This window comes from Hyperoodon ampullatus (assembly GCF_949752795.1).
Source record: "Hyperoodon ampullatus genome assembly, chromosome: 8".
Taxonomy (NCBI): Eukaryota; Metazoa; Chordata; class Mammalia; order Artiodactyla; family Ziphiidae; genus Hyperoodon; species Hyperoodon ampullatus.
The window spans coordinates 2,242,136-2,256,648 of record NC_136921.1 but is presented as its reverse complement, the minus strand read 5'-3'; the positions used below and the strand labels follow the sequence as shown (position 1 = coordinate 2,256,648).

At 55.3% G+C, this 14,513-nt stretch overlaps 1 protein-coding gene across 1 annotated transcript in view; it reads right to left on the bottom strand.

Moving 5' to 3' along the window:
* HDAC4 (histone deacetylase 4) overlaps window positions 1-14,513 on the bottom strand; it is a gene marked incomplete at both ends in the record, with an annotated part of 189,087 nt that overhangs the window by 70,756 nt on the left and 103,818 nt on the right. Inside the window, 2 exons of the mRNA XM_079709944.1 lie at window positions 7,243-7,364; window positions 13,361-13,481. Coding sequence (XP_079566070.1) covers window positions 7,243-7,364; window positions 13,361-13,481 — 243 coding nt within the window. The remainder of the gene's footprint in view (window positions 1-7,242; window positions 7,365-13,360; window positions 13,482-14,513) is intronic.

Below are 14,513 nucleotides of genomic sequence, written 5' to 3'. Positions count from 1 at the left end.
CGGAAAGGAGACACCATTACAAGCAGGCAGACACAACTGGGGTCAAGGTTATCTCGTGGGCAGTGTGAGAATATACTCATTGAGTAAATATTAGCTTAACACAGATGTGCTGTTCCAGGGTGGAGCAAGGCGGCAACCTGAGGCCTCGGGCAGAAGACGTCCAGCCCCATCCATCAGTCCAAACACTGACTCAGATGTACCCGATGCCTTTAGTGAACTGTCTGCGGACAGAGGGTCATATACATGTTGGAGCAGCCACTGCATTTACAAGTAGCTGGGAGGAAACCCGGCCATCGGGGATGGTTTGGGGGCTCTGGCCCACAAATGTTACTATGACCCCTACATTACAGACTTTCCCGTTCAACTGAGAATCATAAATTCCTCCCTCACGTAACAGACCAGGAGCCAGCTGCCCACTCGGGCTCCCGGCCACTGAGAGGGTGCTAAGGTCAACCCGCCCCGGTGAGAGGATTAGCCATGCTGCCTGCAGGTGTTCGCCTGACCCTTGGGCACAGGTGCTTAGGCTTGGTTTGGTTTTGGTTAACAGCTCTGCTTGTGTGCGTGGAGCCCTTTGCAAACCCACATCTTTAAGCCCACCGTGGTCCCACCCTTTGCGCCTGGAGCCCAGACACCACTGCCCCCGGGCCAGTCCAGTCCCACATAGGGGGCGGGCCGTCTTGGGAAGAGGGCAGCCTCACACAGCTGGGGCCCTCCCGGTGGTCTCCAGACACGGGAATCTCAGCCCCGCAGGCCAGCGGCTCGGGAGTCCAGGGGTAAGCCCACCACCCCGGAGACGCGTGTGTTCTGAGGCTTTACGCAACTACATTCAAGCTTCTACTACTTGTGGATTTGCAAACTGGCGAGTTTTTACCTTTTGTTTTTGTTTTTAATCAGCTACCCTGCTGTTTTTAATCTTTCTGGAACAGGAAGTTTACTGCTGTCTAGAGCAACAAGCAACACAACCAAATTCCCCCCAGAATCAGACGTAAGCTGGTTTGGGTTATAAGAACCGGGCCATGTGTGTGTCTCACGGCCACTGTGACTCTGCCCTTTGGGGAGCACAGGGGGCAGGGCTGGGGGTCCAGGCTGCCGGGTGACCCTGAAGGAGGCTGGGAGGCAAAGGACGGTTGCTCTGTGGATCCTGGGAAGAGGAGAGAGAAGCAGGCCCCCTAAACGACGCTCCCCAGAGAAATCAAAGATGTGCGAGGAAGGTGCCAGCCCTTCCCAGAGGCTCAACTTGCTCTGGAGGCGCTGATTCTGGGAGAGACGCCCTCTCTGCTTTGCAGCATTTGTGTACAAAGCAAGGTTCCCTGGCAAGACTTTCATGTCGAAAGAGGGAAAGGATCCAACTACAAAGCTGCCTTCCCCACCGGCTAGAGGATCCACTTCTATTGTTTTAAACACTATTTTTACATTTTTGAGATAACTGTAGATTCACATTTCATTTGTTTCTATTTGTACACTGAGTTTCTTACTTTATCATTATTTAAAAAGAAAAAAGAAAGCCCAAACCCCACCAGGTTAACAGGCAAGGAAACAACAACTCTTCGCCCACTAAGATCTCAGCTGAACCGACACAGGGTTTCCACAACCACGTGTCCGGCCCAGGGACGGAAGCTGCTCCTGAGGTCCAGGGCAGTGCAGCACCCACAAGAGGGAGCGCGAGGCCCCCGGCCCCAGTGGGGGCCCCTTTCAGGGGCACTGAGGTCCGTCTATCTGGAAGCAACACTGCCTTGCCCTGACACCACGCCCAGCAGCGAGTGAGGAAAGCGGAGACTGAACCACCAAGGATGCCCAGGACATGGCGGGGGCAGCGGCACAGAATTCAGAGAGTGTGTGTGCTCAGAGCTGCCCTTTTTGTAATCCTGAAAGGACAGTGAAGGACGCTTCAAACAAAGGTGAAAGAGCGGAAAGAAGATATCTGAAGAAGACGTTGAGAAATCTGAAAAATGGGAGTAAAAAGGCCCGACATCAAATTAACACAAACGCCAGGAGAGGACAGAGCAAACGGAGCAGGGAAGATCGCTGGCAAAGTGACTCGAGGTGTGCTGCTCCATCAGAGGAGACCCAGTGCCCAAGAGGGGTCAGCGTGGGCTCGCTGTGGCCTGCAGCCCCTCGCTGGGGGGCGTCCGGAGAGGTTTCAGAGCCGCAGGGCCCAAGGGTCTACCTTGCGAGCAGTGTCGGGTTCTGCAGGGGCCACTCCCAGGGCAAGACGAGGATCTGAAAGTCCTGAAGGAAAGTGGCTTCTAGACCCAACCACCTCATGCATCACGTGGGAATCAGAATAAATGCATTTACCAGCATGCAAGGACTCAACAAATGCACATTCCATGCGCCATTTCTCAGAAAGCTTGGAAGAGCTGCACAACCAGGATGAAGGAGACCACACACCAAGGAGCACGTGGAGTCCAGGGAAGAGAGGCCGAGGCTGCCCAGGGCACCGTGCAGGGGGTCCAGGGACGACGGGGGGCCTCCAGGCTGGAGCAGAGCTGCCGGACCACCTGCCCTGGAAGAGCAGCGCCCCCACCTGCCACAGCGCGGGGGTGAGTTAAAAGCAAGTACAGGGACACGCGGGCAATATAGCCAACGTTTCATAATAACTACAAATGGAACATGGCCTTTAAAAACTGTCCAGTGTACACTACTGTACATCAACTATACCTCAATTTAAAAAAAACAACCACCACCCAGGCACACAGGAAACTAAGCAAATGAAAGGATTTGGGCAGGGCCGGGCAGGGAGGCTTAGGGCAGGGCCGGGCAGGGAGGCTTAGGGCAGGGCTGGGCAGGGTGGGTCATCTGTTTCCCGAGCGAGCCTTGTGCGGCTCTTTGATGTATGGACATTTATTTCCTTCGATAACAATAAAAAGAGAACTCTAGAAAGACAAAAGACAGACTAGAATACTAAAATTTTTTGCAGCATACATGACAGAGACAGGATTGGTATTAACGTATAAAGCAACAAGGAAAAAAAACCAGCCGACAGAAAAGCATATGGGTGAGCTGCCTTTAAACACTGGACATTTAGGGACCCTCCCTGTGTGACTGGTATGGTTGCAGACGCTGGGCACAGGGGGTGGACAAGAGAGACACGGTCTGGCCAGCACCCCTGCTGCCTGGCTCAGGAGCACCGGCCACCCTGCGCCGCGGGAGCGTGGCAGAGGGGTTCTGCAACACGGCACTCAGCTTACTTCCTGGTAGGGAAGATGGAAAGTAAACAGAGACACCCAAACCCCACTAACGATGACAGAACTGCTCTTTGAAACGTCAGAGACATTGTGACTTCTGCACCCACCACACCTGCTCGAGGGACTAGTGGTAGCACCCCACGAGTGACGTGGGTTAGGGGCCTCTCAGAGCGGCTGGCAGGGTCCCGTGTGCTCAGCTCTACACTATGCACATTCATTTGAACTGGCAGCTCCATTTTCAGGAGTCTATCCTACAGAAACAGTGAGCAAAAGGACCCACATTTGTGGGCAAAATAAAAACTAGAAAACTGTTACAACTGCTGTAATTTTCGCACGTTGGGATAATAAAGAAAAAGGTGCTGATCGTGATACATTGAAATGGAGTGGTACCCACGATACAGTGTTAACTGAAAAATAAAGTTGCAGCCAAAGGGCAAAGCAGGTGTTTTTGTTGACAAAGAGACTGTCCATACACATCACACACACACACACAGATGCACACCCTACACACAGGCACAGACCACATCTGCGCAGAGAGATGCCAAACCCGTAACGGGAGCTGTCTCTGGGGTGGGGAACACGCAGATGTGTGCATTTTACTTATGTTTTAATTTGTTGTATGTATGCATTCCTTTTGTGATTTTTTAATTAAAAAAGCACTCTACTTGATGCTTAAGACTGGTATTTTTCTACACCCTCTTTCCAACTCAGTAGTTTCAATAGTGTATTTCAGGTGGCCATCAAGCTCAGGTATGAACAGTGCATATCTGAAAATGATTCGTTCAAGGTCTCACTTCTCAAGTGAGAAGGAGTCCAAGTTTGATAGAAATCAAAGTTTGAAGTGAGGCCCTTCTCAACATAGACACTGCCTAGTACTTGACCATACTCGCCATCTCTGCAAGTTTCTTTGGAAAAGCACAACAAAGCCTTTTTGAAAACCTTCTGAGCACATTCACACCCACTGTTTAATGAGCACAAAGTTGATGGAAGACAGCCCAGTACAAAAGCCCCGTGTGGGGGCCGGAAGTGGAGGGGGCCCGGCAGGGCCAGGCACTGTGGAGTGAACCCCCTTCTCCCCGCCCGGGCAGCTCAGAAAGGGCTGATTCCCTGGCCCGGCCCTGAGCAACAGCCGCAGGGCATCTAACACCCTGCACCTGACGCATATAAAACACACCCAGGTACAACTATGCACGGTGTGGGCGTTGCCCACAACTGCCCAGGCCACCAGGATGCCACGGGTTCCGCAAACTGCATCAGAACGACACATGGACCACGCGGCGACCGGCCCCTTCCCAAACTGCAGAGACAGGCATCACGTGTGACAAAGGCGGCTGAGCCCTCTTCCCTGGTGACCTTGACCCACGCTACACATGGATGTAAAATAAACTAGCACAACTACTGTTCAGCTCACCAGGAGGCAGGGAAAGCTCCGCTTACTCACTGACACATGTGGCCACAGCGATCAGAGACACCCTGCTCTCCACCGGCTGCTGCGCGCCACCTTGCCTCCGGCAGACCCTTGTCAGGCAGTGGAGGCCCTGCTGGGGTTCAGGCTGCGGAGTTGGGCCCCCCAGAGGCAGCCCATCGGGCCAGGGCCTCCGCAGAGACCTGAGACGGGGCCTCAGTCCACTCTATCTGTACTGGGGTGAAAACCTAGCTTTGCCCTCCATGTGCCTGGGCCCCCTCCCTGGCCGGGCCCCGCAGGCGGAACCTGACGTCCACCCTGGGCCTGGACCCTGCCGTTCACCTCCTCTCGCGGGACTGGAGGAGGCTGAGGACTGTGCCCATCCCCCCGCCCGCCACACCAGCTCAGGGCCCAGCACCCAGGAAGCACCCGGCCACTGCTCACTCACTCATTGCAGGGAAGACACAGGCGGGTTGGCAGCCGCTGCTCGGGCTCGGGCATGCGGCACTGCCTTGGAGTGAGCGCACCCCCTTCAGGCTAAGTGCCAGGAACCCAGTGGACCCCGGCTTACTGTCCTGTGACCCAGCAAAGCACCCAGCGCGAGTGTCCACCCAGGGGCCACTGCCAGCCCTGAGCTGGTAACAGACACGCGGCTCCCTGCAGACCTGGACTCTGTCTCCTGGGGCCGTCAAGGAACCACTGGGACAGCAGTCGCTGACAGCAGGGCCGTAAAGGCTCACTGAGGGGTTTTCAGCGACTGGATTGGGTAAAACGGGCCACAAGTATGCCCCACGCCCACTCCACAAACCGGACCCTGCCACCCCCGAGGGAGCTCTGACAGGGAAGGGCGGGGGAGGGGCTGGAGGGTGCGGCTCCGTGTCCCGGTGGCCTCACTGGCGGCTGTGCGCACGGCCCATGAGCGGCCAAATCCTCCCTTCTGCTCCTGATCCCCACCCGCCCCCCCGACCTGCCCTCTGAGGCAGCAGCCCCACAACGGATCCACCCCTGAAGTAGCGGCACTGCTGCCCCATTTCACAGATGTGCAAACTCGCTCGGCGAGGCTGTCTGCCCAGGACACTGGATGGTGAGGGTCAGGCTGACTGCAAAGCTGTCCCTCGTGAAGCAGGGCGGCTTCAGCCAGCGATGGAGAGAAACCTGTCACGTTTCCTGTATCTCAGTAACCAACCAATGTTTCCTGTGAACAGCTGCTTCCCTCGAGGGAAGAGACAGGTGTGCTCTCCAGAGAGGAAGGGCCCTGAGAGAGGTGGACGGCTCCGCCCGGTGGCCAGGAGCCCAGTCCTCCACGTCCCCCAGAGTCTGCTGCTCCAGGGGCCATGGGCACCACGCCTGCCACACCCAGGACGGGAGGAAGCACCGTGCGCTCAGTGTACCCACTTTACTGATGAGAGACTGAGGCCAGGAGAGCCTCAGGAATCTGTCGTGGGGCACAGAGCTGCAAACCAGGCGGGAGAGACCCACCGGGCTGCGGGATCACCGCCCACTCACTCAGAGCCCTGCCACCCCGGCTGCGCTCCCACTAGGGCCAGGCTTCCCGGGGCAGGCGCAGCCTTTGTCTCCTCGCCCGGGGTCTTTCCAAGCACAGGCCCCTGTTTCGCTGATTGGAGCGTGGCTGATCACAGCCCCAGGCTTCAGAAGCGGGGCGTGGAGGGCAACCTGGGGAAGCCGGCCTGGGTGCTGACAGACGCCCCTTTCTATAGAGCCCGCAGGCTCTCGGGGTGAAGCTCACGTCCTTCTTGGGGGACCGCGGGTGACAGCCATGCACTCGAACTGGAGAGAAGAGGACAGAAGCTGCGCTTTCACCTTGGATGAAACCCCGCCCACGTGGGCAGACGCCTCCCCTCTGACACGGGGGGCGGGGGGCCCTCTGCCGACCTGCCGCATGCTGAGGCCCCTGCGCCGCACGCCTGCGCTGGGGTCAAGTCCACGGAGGCTGAGCTGAACTCCCCCTCCCTTCACCTCCGGCTCCTGCTCGGGATTTGCTACACCACGTGCTCTCCGAGGCGCGGCTCTGCCCCCCGAGAGGCCCCACGTCTTCTGTCCTTAGGACGGAGCGACAGGGGAGCCTCCGGCCCTGCTGACAATACCTCATCCCCCGGGTGAGGAAGCTGCTTTAGAGCGTTTCTGTCCAGAATGGACCAAAATCCTTTGGAGGAAACAAAATTCGTCTTCACGAAGAAAAAGCTGTGTCGCACAGACCCATTTCCATGAAGCAGGTGCCCAGCAACTCCCACACGGCCCTGAGGCCGTGGGCTCCACCTGCCACCTCTGAGCCCAGGGCAGCTGGCCCTCCACAGCCCAGGCCCTCACTTCTTGGGGGCAAAGCTTCCAGAAACACCTCTCCTCCGGCCCCTGGCCTTCTGGCCACCCTAATGCACGGCCCACGGCTGGTCTGATTTTTCTTAAAAGGCGTTGCCCGCTTAAATCGTCACCGCTGGAGAAAGTCCAAGAGCCCCAGGAGCCCTGCTTGTGTTTGAACACGCTTGTCCTTCCGGTTTGTGAGGGAACTGCTGATGTAAGCCTGAGATATGCACCTGAGAGGCCTCCCAGGACACGGTGAGCTTCCTCCTCGTACAGGTTCCCCTCCCCATCTGGGACCCCCTCCCCGCCCGCTGCAGCCCCTGCACCGACCTGTCTTTCTGAGAGGAAAGTCATCTTTGGCGTCGTACATGCCCAGGACCGGGTGGCTGTAGGAGACCGACGCCCCGCTCTGGGGCGGGGAGCTCTGGTCCAGGGAGCTGTGCTGCGTCTTCCTGCAGAGAACGGGCAGGACAGAGGCTTAGTGACCCGCACGCACAGGCACACATGGCCGTGCAGAGGGAGCGCGCACGGGAGCCCTGCATAGGTCCCCACGACACCGGTCCTTCCTCTGACGCGCCAGCCCAGCTCGCAGCCGGCCTCCTGAGCAGACTGGCCTCCTCTCTGGGGCAAGACTGAAACGACACAAAACCAACACTGAACAAGCGAACAAACGCCGACCGCAGCCTCCCCTGCCGGGCCCTCGGCGCCGGGGACAGCAGGCCGGCACGGCCGCACACCTGTGGTCCCGGTGCCTGGGCTCTGCCCAGCCTCTTCCTCTCGGGTGTCTCCCGACTGGGTCTGTTCTCAGGCTTGGGTGGGGGCGCAGTGTCACCACTGGCCACAGAGGGGATGGTCCTCAGGACACAGGGGACAGAGGGAGACAGGTGGGCTCCAGCTGCAAGGGACACAGGCGTGCCGGATGCAGCTGAGACCTGGTGGGGGACTTTGGGGACAGTGCTGGTGACGTCTGGTTCTTGAGGGCAGGAGCCACGTGGGGACTTCCCTTCAGCAGAAGTGCCTTCACAGGGACAGTGGCCCCAGCCATCTCCCCTTCCTTGGGGAGGGAGGGGTTGGTGGCAACACCTCTGCCCTGGGAGCTGATTCATGAAATGGACTTGCTTTATGAGCAGCCGGGCACAACGCAAAATCCTTGAAATGGCTGGACAGGGGCGGCCGCTAGGAGGAGGCTGAATGTGGGGATCAGACCTCAGGAAGAGGAGGGGTGCCGGCCGCGCTTGGGATGACCGTCAGCAAACATTCTGGGGGTGGGACTGCCTGCTCGGTCTCGCTGGAAGCACGGAAGGTGTAATGAATTCTGTGAGTCTTTAAACTGTGTAATCTGCTTAATGACTTGAAATGAATTTGCCAACTTACTTATGTGGAATTTGTTAGACTATTTATTTGAATACACAGTACTCCACATCTACGCACCTGGTGTTATTTGAATTAAGAATGTGAGCACTTAAATGCTTACAGGTGGATATTTAAATATCTGAGAGCAAACCGGTGCAGAAAACGTGGTGATCACGGAGCCCGATCCCAGGATCCCAGCTGGCAGCGTCATGGGAAGCGCCCAGAGAGCCCCGGAGAACCGCCCTGCCACGCTGCGCACCTCCTCTGCCCAGGGCACAGCACCTCCCAATCAGGACGCATGTCAAGGGGGCCAGGGCCAGGGATCCAGGGCCGGACCGGCCACCCTCACGCTGGCTGTGCCCTCTTCATGTTGGGCCGCCAGGCCTCACCTCGGGGGGCCGTCCTTGCACAACCCCATTAGAGGTCTGAGGGCAACTCTCTCTGCACCTGACATCTTCAGGCCGCATCCTCCAGGGAGCGTGGGCTTGGCCGGTTCCAAACCTCTCCTTCAGTGCCAAGTTCTAACCTGGGGAAGAGTTCACTATCTCCTTCATAAGAAACATGGAAAGGCCTGTGTGTGTATTACATGATTTAAAAAAATAGACAATTATGATTAATAAAATATTATAGGTAATAATAACTCTTATAGTTATACTTTAATGGTAGAGTTTGTTTGTAATTAAGCCAGACGTAGGAAAAGCTATTTGTTTAATATCTAATAGATTTTCTCTTCTGTTTTGATCTCTTGAGTCGCTGTCAGTATTCAAATCCTCACTTTCTTGTCCAGCCTTAAAATGAGCTAGAACAGGAGGCAGCTGGCATGAATCTGCCTGTATGCTGGCCTGAGAGCTCTCAGCAGACCTGCTCTGTGTCGTCCAAGAGAGTGTGGCCCAGAACAGGCAGCCGGACTGACCCAGCTGGTACCAGCGCAGATGAATCCAGACTTCAAGAGTGACGCATGTCACGCACAGCAGCCTGGCTTCCCCAAACCACGCAAAACCGAGGAAAACCAATTCATCACTAGATGCCCCGCGCTCAGGGCTCCCAAGGAAAACACAGGCCACCTGCCCTCTGGGGGTGGGGCACCCGTCCCTCATCACACAGACCAGGGCTCACACCTGCCTCCAGCAAGCAAGAGTCTGGACGTGTGAGCCAACGCCAACGCCAAGTCCTGTCCCTGGCTGCACGCACACTTACACACACACACACACACACACACACACACACACACTCACACCACCCTTGTACCCCGGGGGCTGAACCTGAATTGCCGCTCTTCTGTCTAACTCAGCCCCAACCAGAATCGTCTTCCAGGTTTTCAACCCTTCATTCCCGCCAGGGGAGGAAGCAGCCGGGGTGTGTCTCTGCTGTGACCCTGGCTGATGGGAGGGGCACCTTGTCTTAAAGACAATCCTCCCTGATGAAGATGGAAAAACAAATATGCCTTGTTTTCTTTCTAAACGTTCTTCTGATTGTAATACAGAATAAAGCTAAACACAAATTCGGCCATTTCAATTCTATCAACCATTGGCCTTTCCTATTACCTCAGATTTATGCAGGTGATTTACAATAAATAAAACTTGTAATCACTCACACCCGCACTGCCCAACAGAAGTAACACCAGCTACATGTGCAATTTAAAATTCTCTCATAGACACGTGCACATGAGCAAAAAGGAAGCAGTGCAATCAACGTCAGTCTCCTTAACCCAATTTATCCCAAGTTAGATCATTTCAGCATGTCATCAATCTACAAAGTATTAATGAAATAGTCCCCGTTCTCTTTTCCCACGAGGCTCTGAGATCCCGCGTGTCTCACATTCACAGCTTGTCTCAATCTGAACAGCTCACTTCAACGCCCTGGAGCCCACGTGGCTGGTGGCTGCCACATGGACAGCCACCACAGTCTCATATGATGAGCTTAAAGCTGGGGGTTTTCACACGTGTACACGGTGGAACCACCACGCCAATAACGATCCAGAGCAGCGCCACCTTCACAGAAGGCCCACTGCCCTCTGGCAAGGGATCTCCACCCCCGGCCCCTGCCGCCTGGCTTCTTGTCACTACAGCTCAGCTGTGCTGACCCTAGAACTGCTTGCAGAGGCATCGCGAGGCACAGACTCTGTGTCTTCGACCAAGCTTAACATTTCTAGGTGTTGGCGGGCAGCCCTGGGCCTCGCTGAGCAGCAGACTAGGCAGTGGGTGCTCCTGTGTTTCACCACTCACCTGCTGGCGGGCACTTGCTGCTTCCGTTCTCTGGCGATAATGAATAAAGCTGCTATGACCATGGGGACACAAGTCTTTGTCTGGATGGAAGACTTTACTTCTCTTGGAGAAACACCTAGGAGCGTGGCCAGGTCATGGGGTGGGAGTATGTTTACCTTCATAGGAAACTGCCACGGTGGCTGTGCCACTTCAATCCCCACTGGCCACATGTAGGGGTCCAGGGCCTCCACGCTTTGGTCGACACTGGGTTTGTTCAATTTCAAACCCACTGGGTGTAAGGGAGCATCTTGCTACGCATTGCATTTCCCGGGTGACTCACCATCTTTTCGTGTACTTACTGACCATTTGCATCTTTACTTTGTGAGGTATTGGGTCACGTCTTTTGCCCATACTTTTTCAGGAGGTTGCCTGTTTTTTGTTATTGAGTTGTAGGAGCTCTTTATATGTTTTGGATCAAGTGCTCTGTCAGATACATGCATTGCGAATATTTTCTTCCTGCCTGCGCCTTGCCTTTTTATTTTCTTAAGGGTGCCTTTCAAAGAGTGAAAGTTTTACATTTTGATTAAGTTTATGTTTTTTGGTTTATAGTTGAAGATTTTGGTGTTTTAAGAACTCTTTGCCTACCTCTTCCCCAAGGTCATGAAAACTTTTTCCTATGTTCCCTTCTGGAAGTTTCAACTACTTAGCTTTTATGTTCAGGTCCATGACACTTAAGCTGACTATCATGTGTGGCATGAAGCCAGGGTCAAGGTGCGGTTCTTTCCCTATCAAGATTGGTTTTTTGCTGGACTGGTTTTCCAGCAAAGTTTTGCCTTCATGCAGCAAGTGAATGTGGTCCATGATCTGGTTTGGTTTGGGGTGACAAAACGAGAAAGGTGCCAAACCCAACGCAAACAAACCCATCCCCGGCTGACTCCGCTGAGACGAGTCCTTCCCCACTGCAGCCTGCACGGCCCAGTCCCCCGGGGAAGAGGGAGCTCCCCACCAAACGCTGGACCCGGGCAAGCAAGGCTCCGCCAGGTCTCAGCCGCCCTGCTCACCAGGGAGCGGCGTGCCAGCCCCTTCTGGCACCCTGCCCCAAGGCCTAGCCGCCCTGCATGCCCCCACCTGCCCCTTCTTGGCTCCCAGGTGCTCCTTGCTGACCCGTCCTCCCCAAAGCCCTTCCTCCCTTCCAACCTCTTGGCACGTGCAGCTCTGCGGAGACCACCCCTCCCCGGCAGCCCCCAGCACTTTCCCATCCTGTGGGCTCCGTCCTCCGCGTCAGGTACAAGCACATCATCACGGTCTCTATTCCTGCCACCTCACCCCACCAATCACGGGGTGTCCTGGCACTGGCCGCCCCGATCTCTTCACGTCACTGTGGCCACTGTCCGAAGACCCCCTGTGGTCGACCATGACCTCTGCTCTCACCACCCAACCTCCTTTGGGCCCACAGCGCCCTTGATCTGCTCCCGAAGCCCCCCAGCTGGGCTCGCCTCCCCAGGAGAGGCCCTCTCCTGAAACGGCTCCCGGCACTTCCCGACCCTCGGATCCCATCCCCTCCCCCACGGAGGATCTAGGAGCACCTCCTCACCCCTGCCCTACCGGGCTACTCCTGGGCGGTCCCCACGTCCTCACCCGCCCGCCCACCCGGCCTCTCCTCCCGCCCTACCTAACCTACTACGCTGCAGGGCATCTGCCTGGCAACCTCCCCCAAAGGGGGAAATGGAGCTTTCCCACTGCAACACCCAGGGGGCTGTCACTAGTGGGGAGACCACGGATCGGTGCCACCACATCGTGGGGTCCCCAGGCGTGCTGCCCCAGAACTCTCCATTGCTCTGGGGCAGGTGGCTGCTGTCTATGGCTTTTCGGGGACCACCGCTGCCGTCTCTGCTCTGGGCGAGTCGCGTCACTGGCTGAACAGCATGAACAGCAGCCTGCTCGTGTGAGTGTGGCCTGAGCGTCTGCGTGGTGTGAGGGGCTGCAGACACTCAGAGCAGAGATGGCCTCGGAACAGAAGTGCCTTTCATGCTATACCACGATAACCAACGTCATCTACTGAAACAAATGGGTTCATTCCAGTGGGATCTGGAGGCATTTTAGCAAAACTGTTGTCCATCTGGGGGCTTCAGAAGAGCTACATTTTTCCCCCAATGAATTAATGATAATCACATTTTCATTTATGAAAACTACCCTATGAGGTTTCTTCTAGAACAGAAAAAAACCCTTGAAAGTTGTAGAAAAGTATATTCAAAGCAAAAATCTGAGGCACCTTTGACCATGGTTCAAAGCCACATAACTTTGTCACTCCGCTTCCAACTCGGCATGTGTCGACTGCCAGCCCTGCTGAGCCGCGCACAGGCCCAGAGGAAAGACCCCCAGCACACGAGCATCCTCGCCACAAAGTTAGGACTTCTTTGGCTTTTTCAGTTCTGAGCACGAACAGGCACTTTGTGGTCTCTGTCAATTATGCAGGCTCTGGGAGAGGGTTCTTAGTATAAAAACAATAAAAAGACCACAGGTGCTTTTGACTTGCCTGGGAATCAATAACACATCGGGTAGAAATTCGGGAGGTGCATACGGACGATTTAGACCAGAGTTCCTTTTTAAGAGGTTCTTTTTGTGGCCAAAAAATTGCATGAGAAGCCCAGAATAATGGTCAGGCACTAGCCCCGCGATCATCTCTTAAAGGTTTGTTCAAAGATAGGCCCCCTCCGCGTCTGGACGACCGCCACGTGCATCCACCAGACTACTCTGGTCTGACCACATGTGCTGCTGGCTCATGGAGTTTCTAATTCCACGCCCTCCAGGGTGAAGCACTGAGCACCACTCCGGTCTACCCCCAGATCCCGTGCACCCGGGCGCAGGGGAGACCCGGCCCCTCCACTTACCCATACCAGTAGCGAGGGTCACTGGACATGCAGTGGTTCAGGTTCCGGTGGGCCAGCGCCTTCTTTTTATTGAGGACAAACTCCTGTAGCTTCATCTTCACTTCTGTGCTGGCCACAGCACCTGGCGCGGGAGAAAGCAGAGGCGGGTGAGTCAAGGCTCTGCCCCAGGGGACCCTGAACCACGTGCCAGAAAAGGCAGGAAAGGGATGGAGAGGATGGGATTCCCATTCACGACGCTGTCGACACCAAAGAGCATCTCAAGGAAAAGAGGACAGGAGGGCTTGAAGGAAGAGATCGTCTTCCCGGTAGTATTTCACGTAATTGCATCCTATTTAAACTGCAGCGGTAATCAGCACGAAATCCTATTGTAACCTAACACAAACCCACTGCTGAAGGCAGTTCTAATATTCTTACATAAAAGGAGGTCCTGAATTAGGCAGAGCAGCAGGGTGGTTTCTTTCTCACTGTAGCAAGAAGGAACAGAGCCTTAGAGAAAAGGTTCTGTGCAAACTGAAGCATCGTGCCTGCGACCCGTGTGACAGGGATGAGGCGTGCCTCCCGGGACCTGGGCAGAGGGCAGGGGCGGGGCAGCTGGGGTCCTTTCCAACCCTGTCAGGGGATGTTCCTGCTCTTTCCAGCCTACAGCCAAGCCACCTACTGAGACAAAGCGCATTTCACCAAGACGGACTAAAGCTGAAATCTTGGGTTCTGTGTTTTTTTCTGGTGGTCGTAGTGGTTGTTCACAGCCCCATCAGAGAAAACTGGCCAATTTGAGAAATAGACACACACAAATAAAGTCCAAGCCCACCACGCTGACTCAAGGTCGGCCGGCACCTCATCTGTTTTCCTCAGAGCTGCAATTAGACTCCAGGGCACTTTGGACCCGTCCTTCCATTAGAGACAGCGGTGAGTGCTTTCCCTGTTGTCACACAGAATTCAAACAGCATTTGTAATGGTGGGAAAACGCTTCACGAGGTGAGTGATGCAGTTTACAAAACCCTTTCCCAACTGGGAGACATTTTTAGACATTTCCTTTTGTTGTTCTTGTTAGAAACCATGTCGTGTCAACATTTATAAGTAAATATCATCCCCCATGCTTAGGATTATGTCCTCTGAAGAGATAAGCAAAATGCCTACATCCAAGAAAACAATA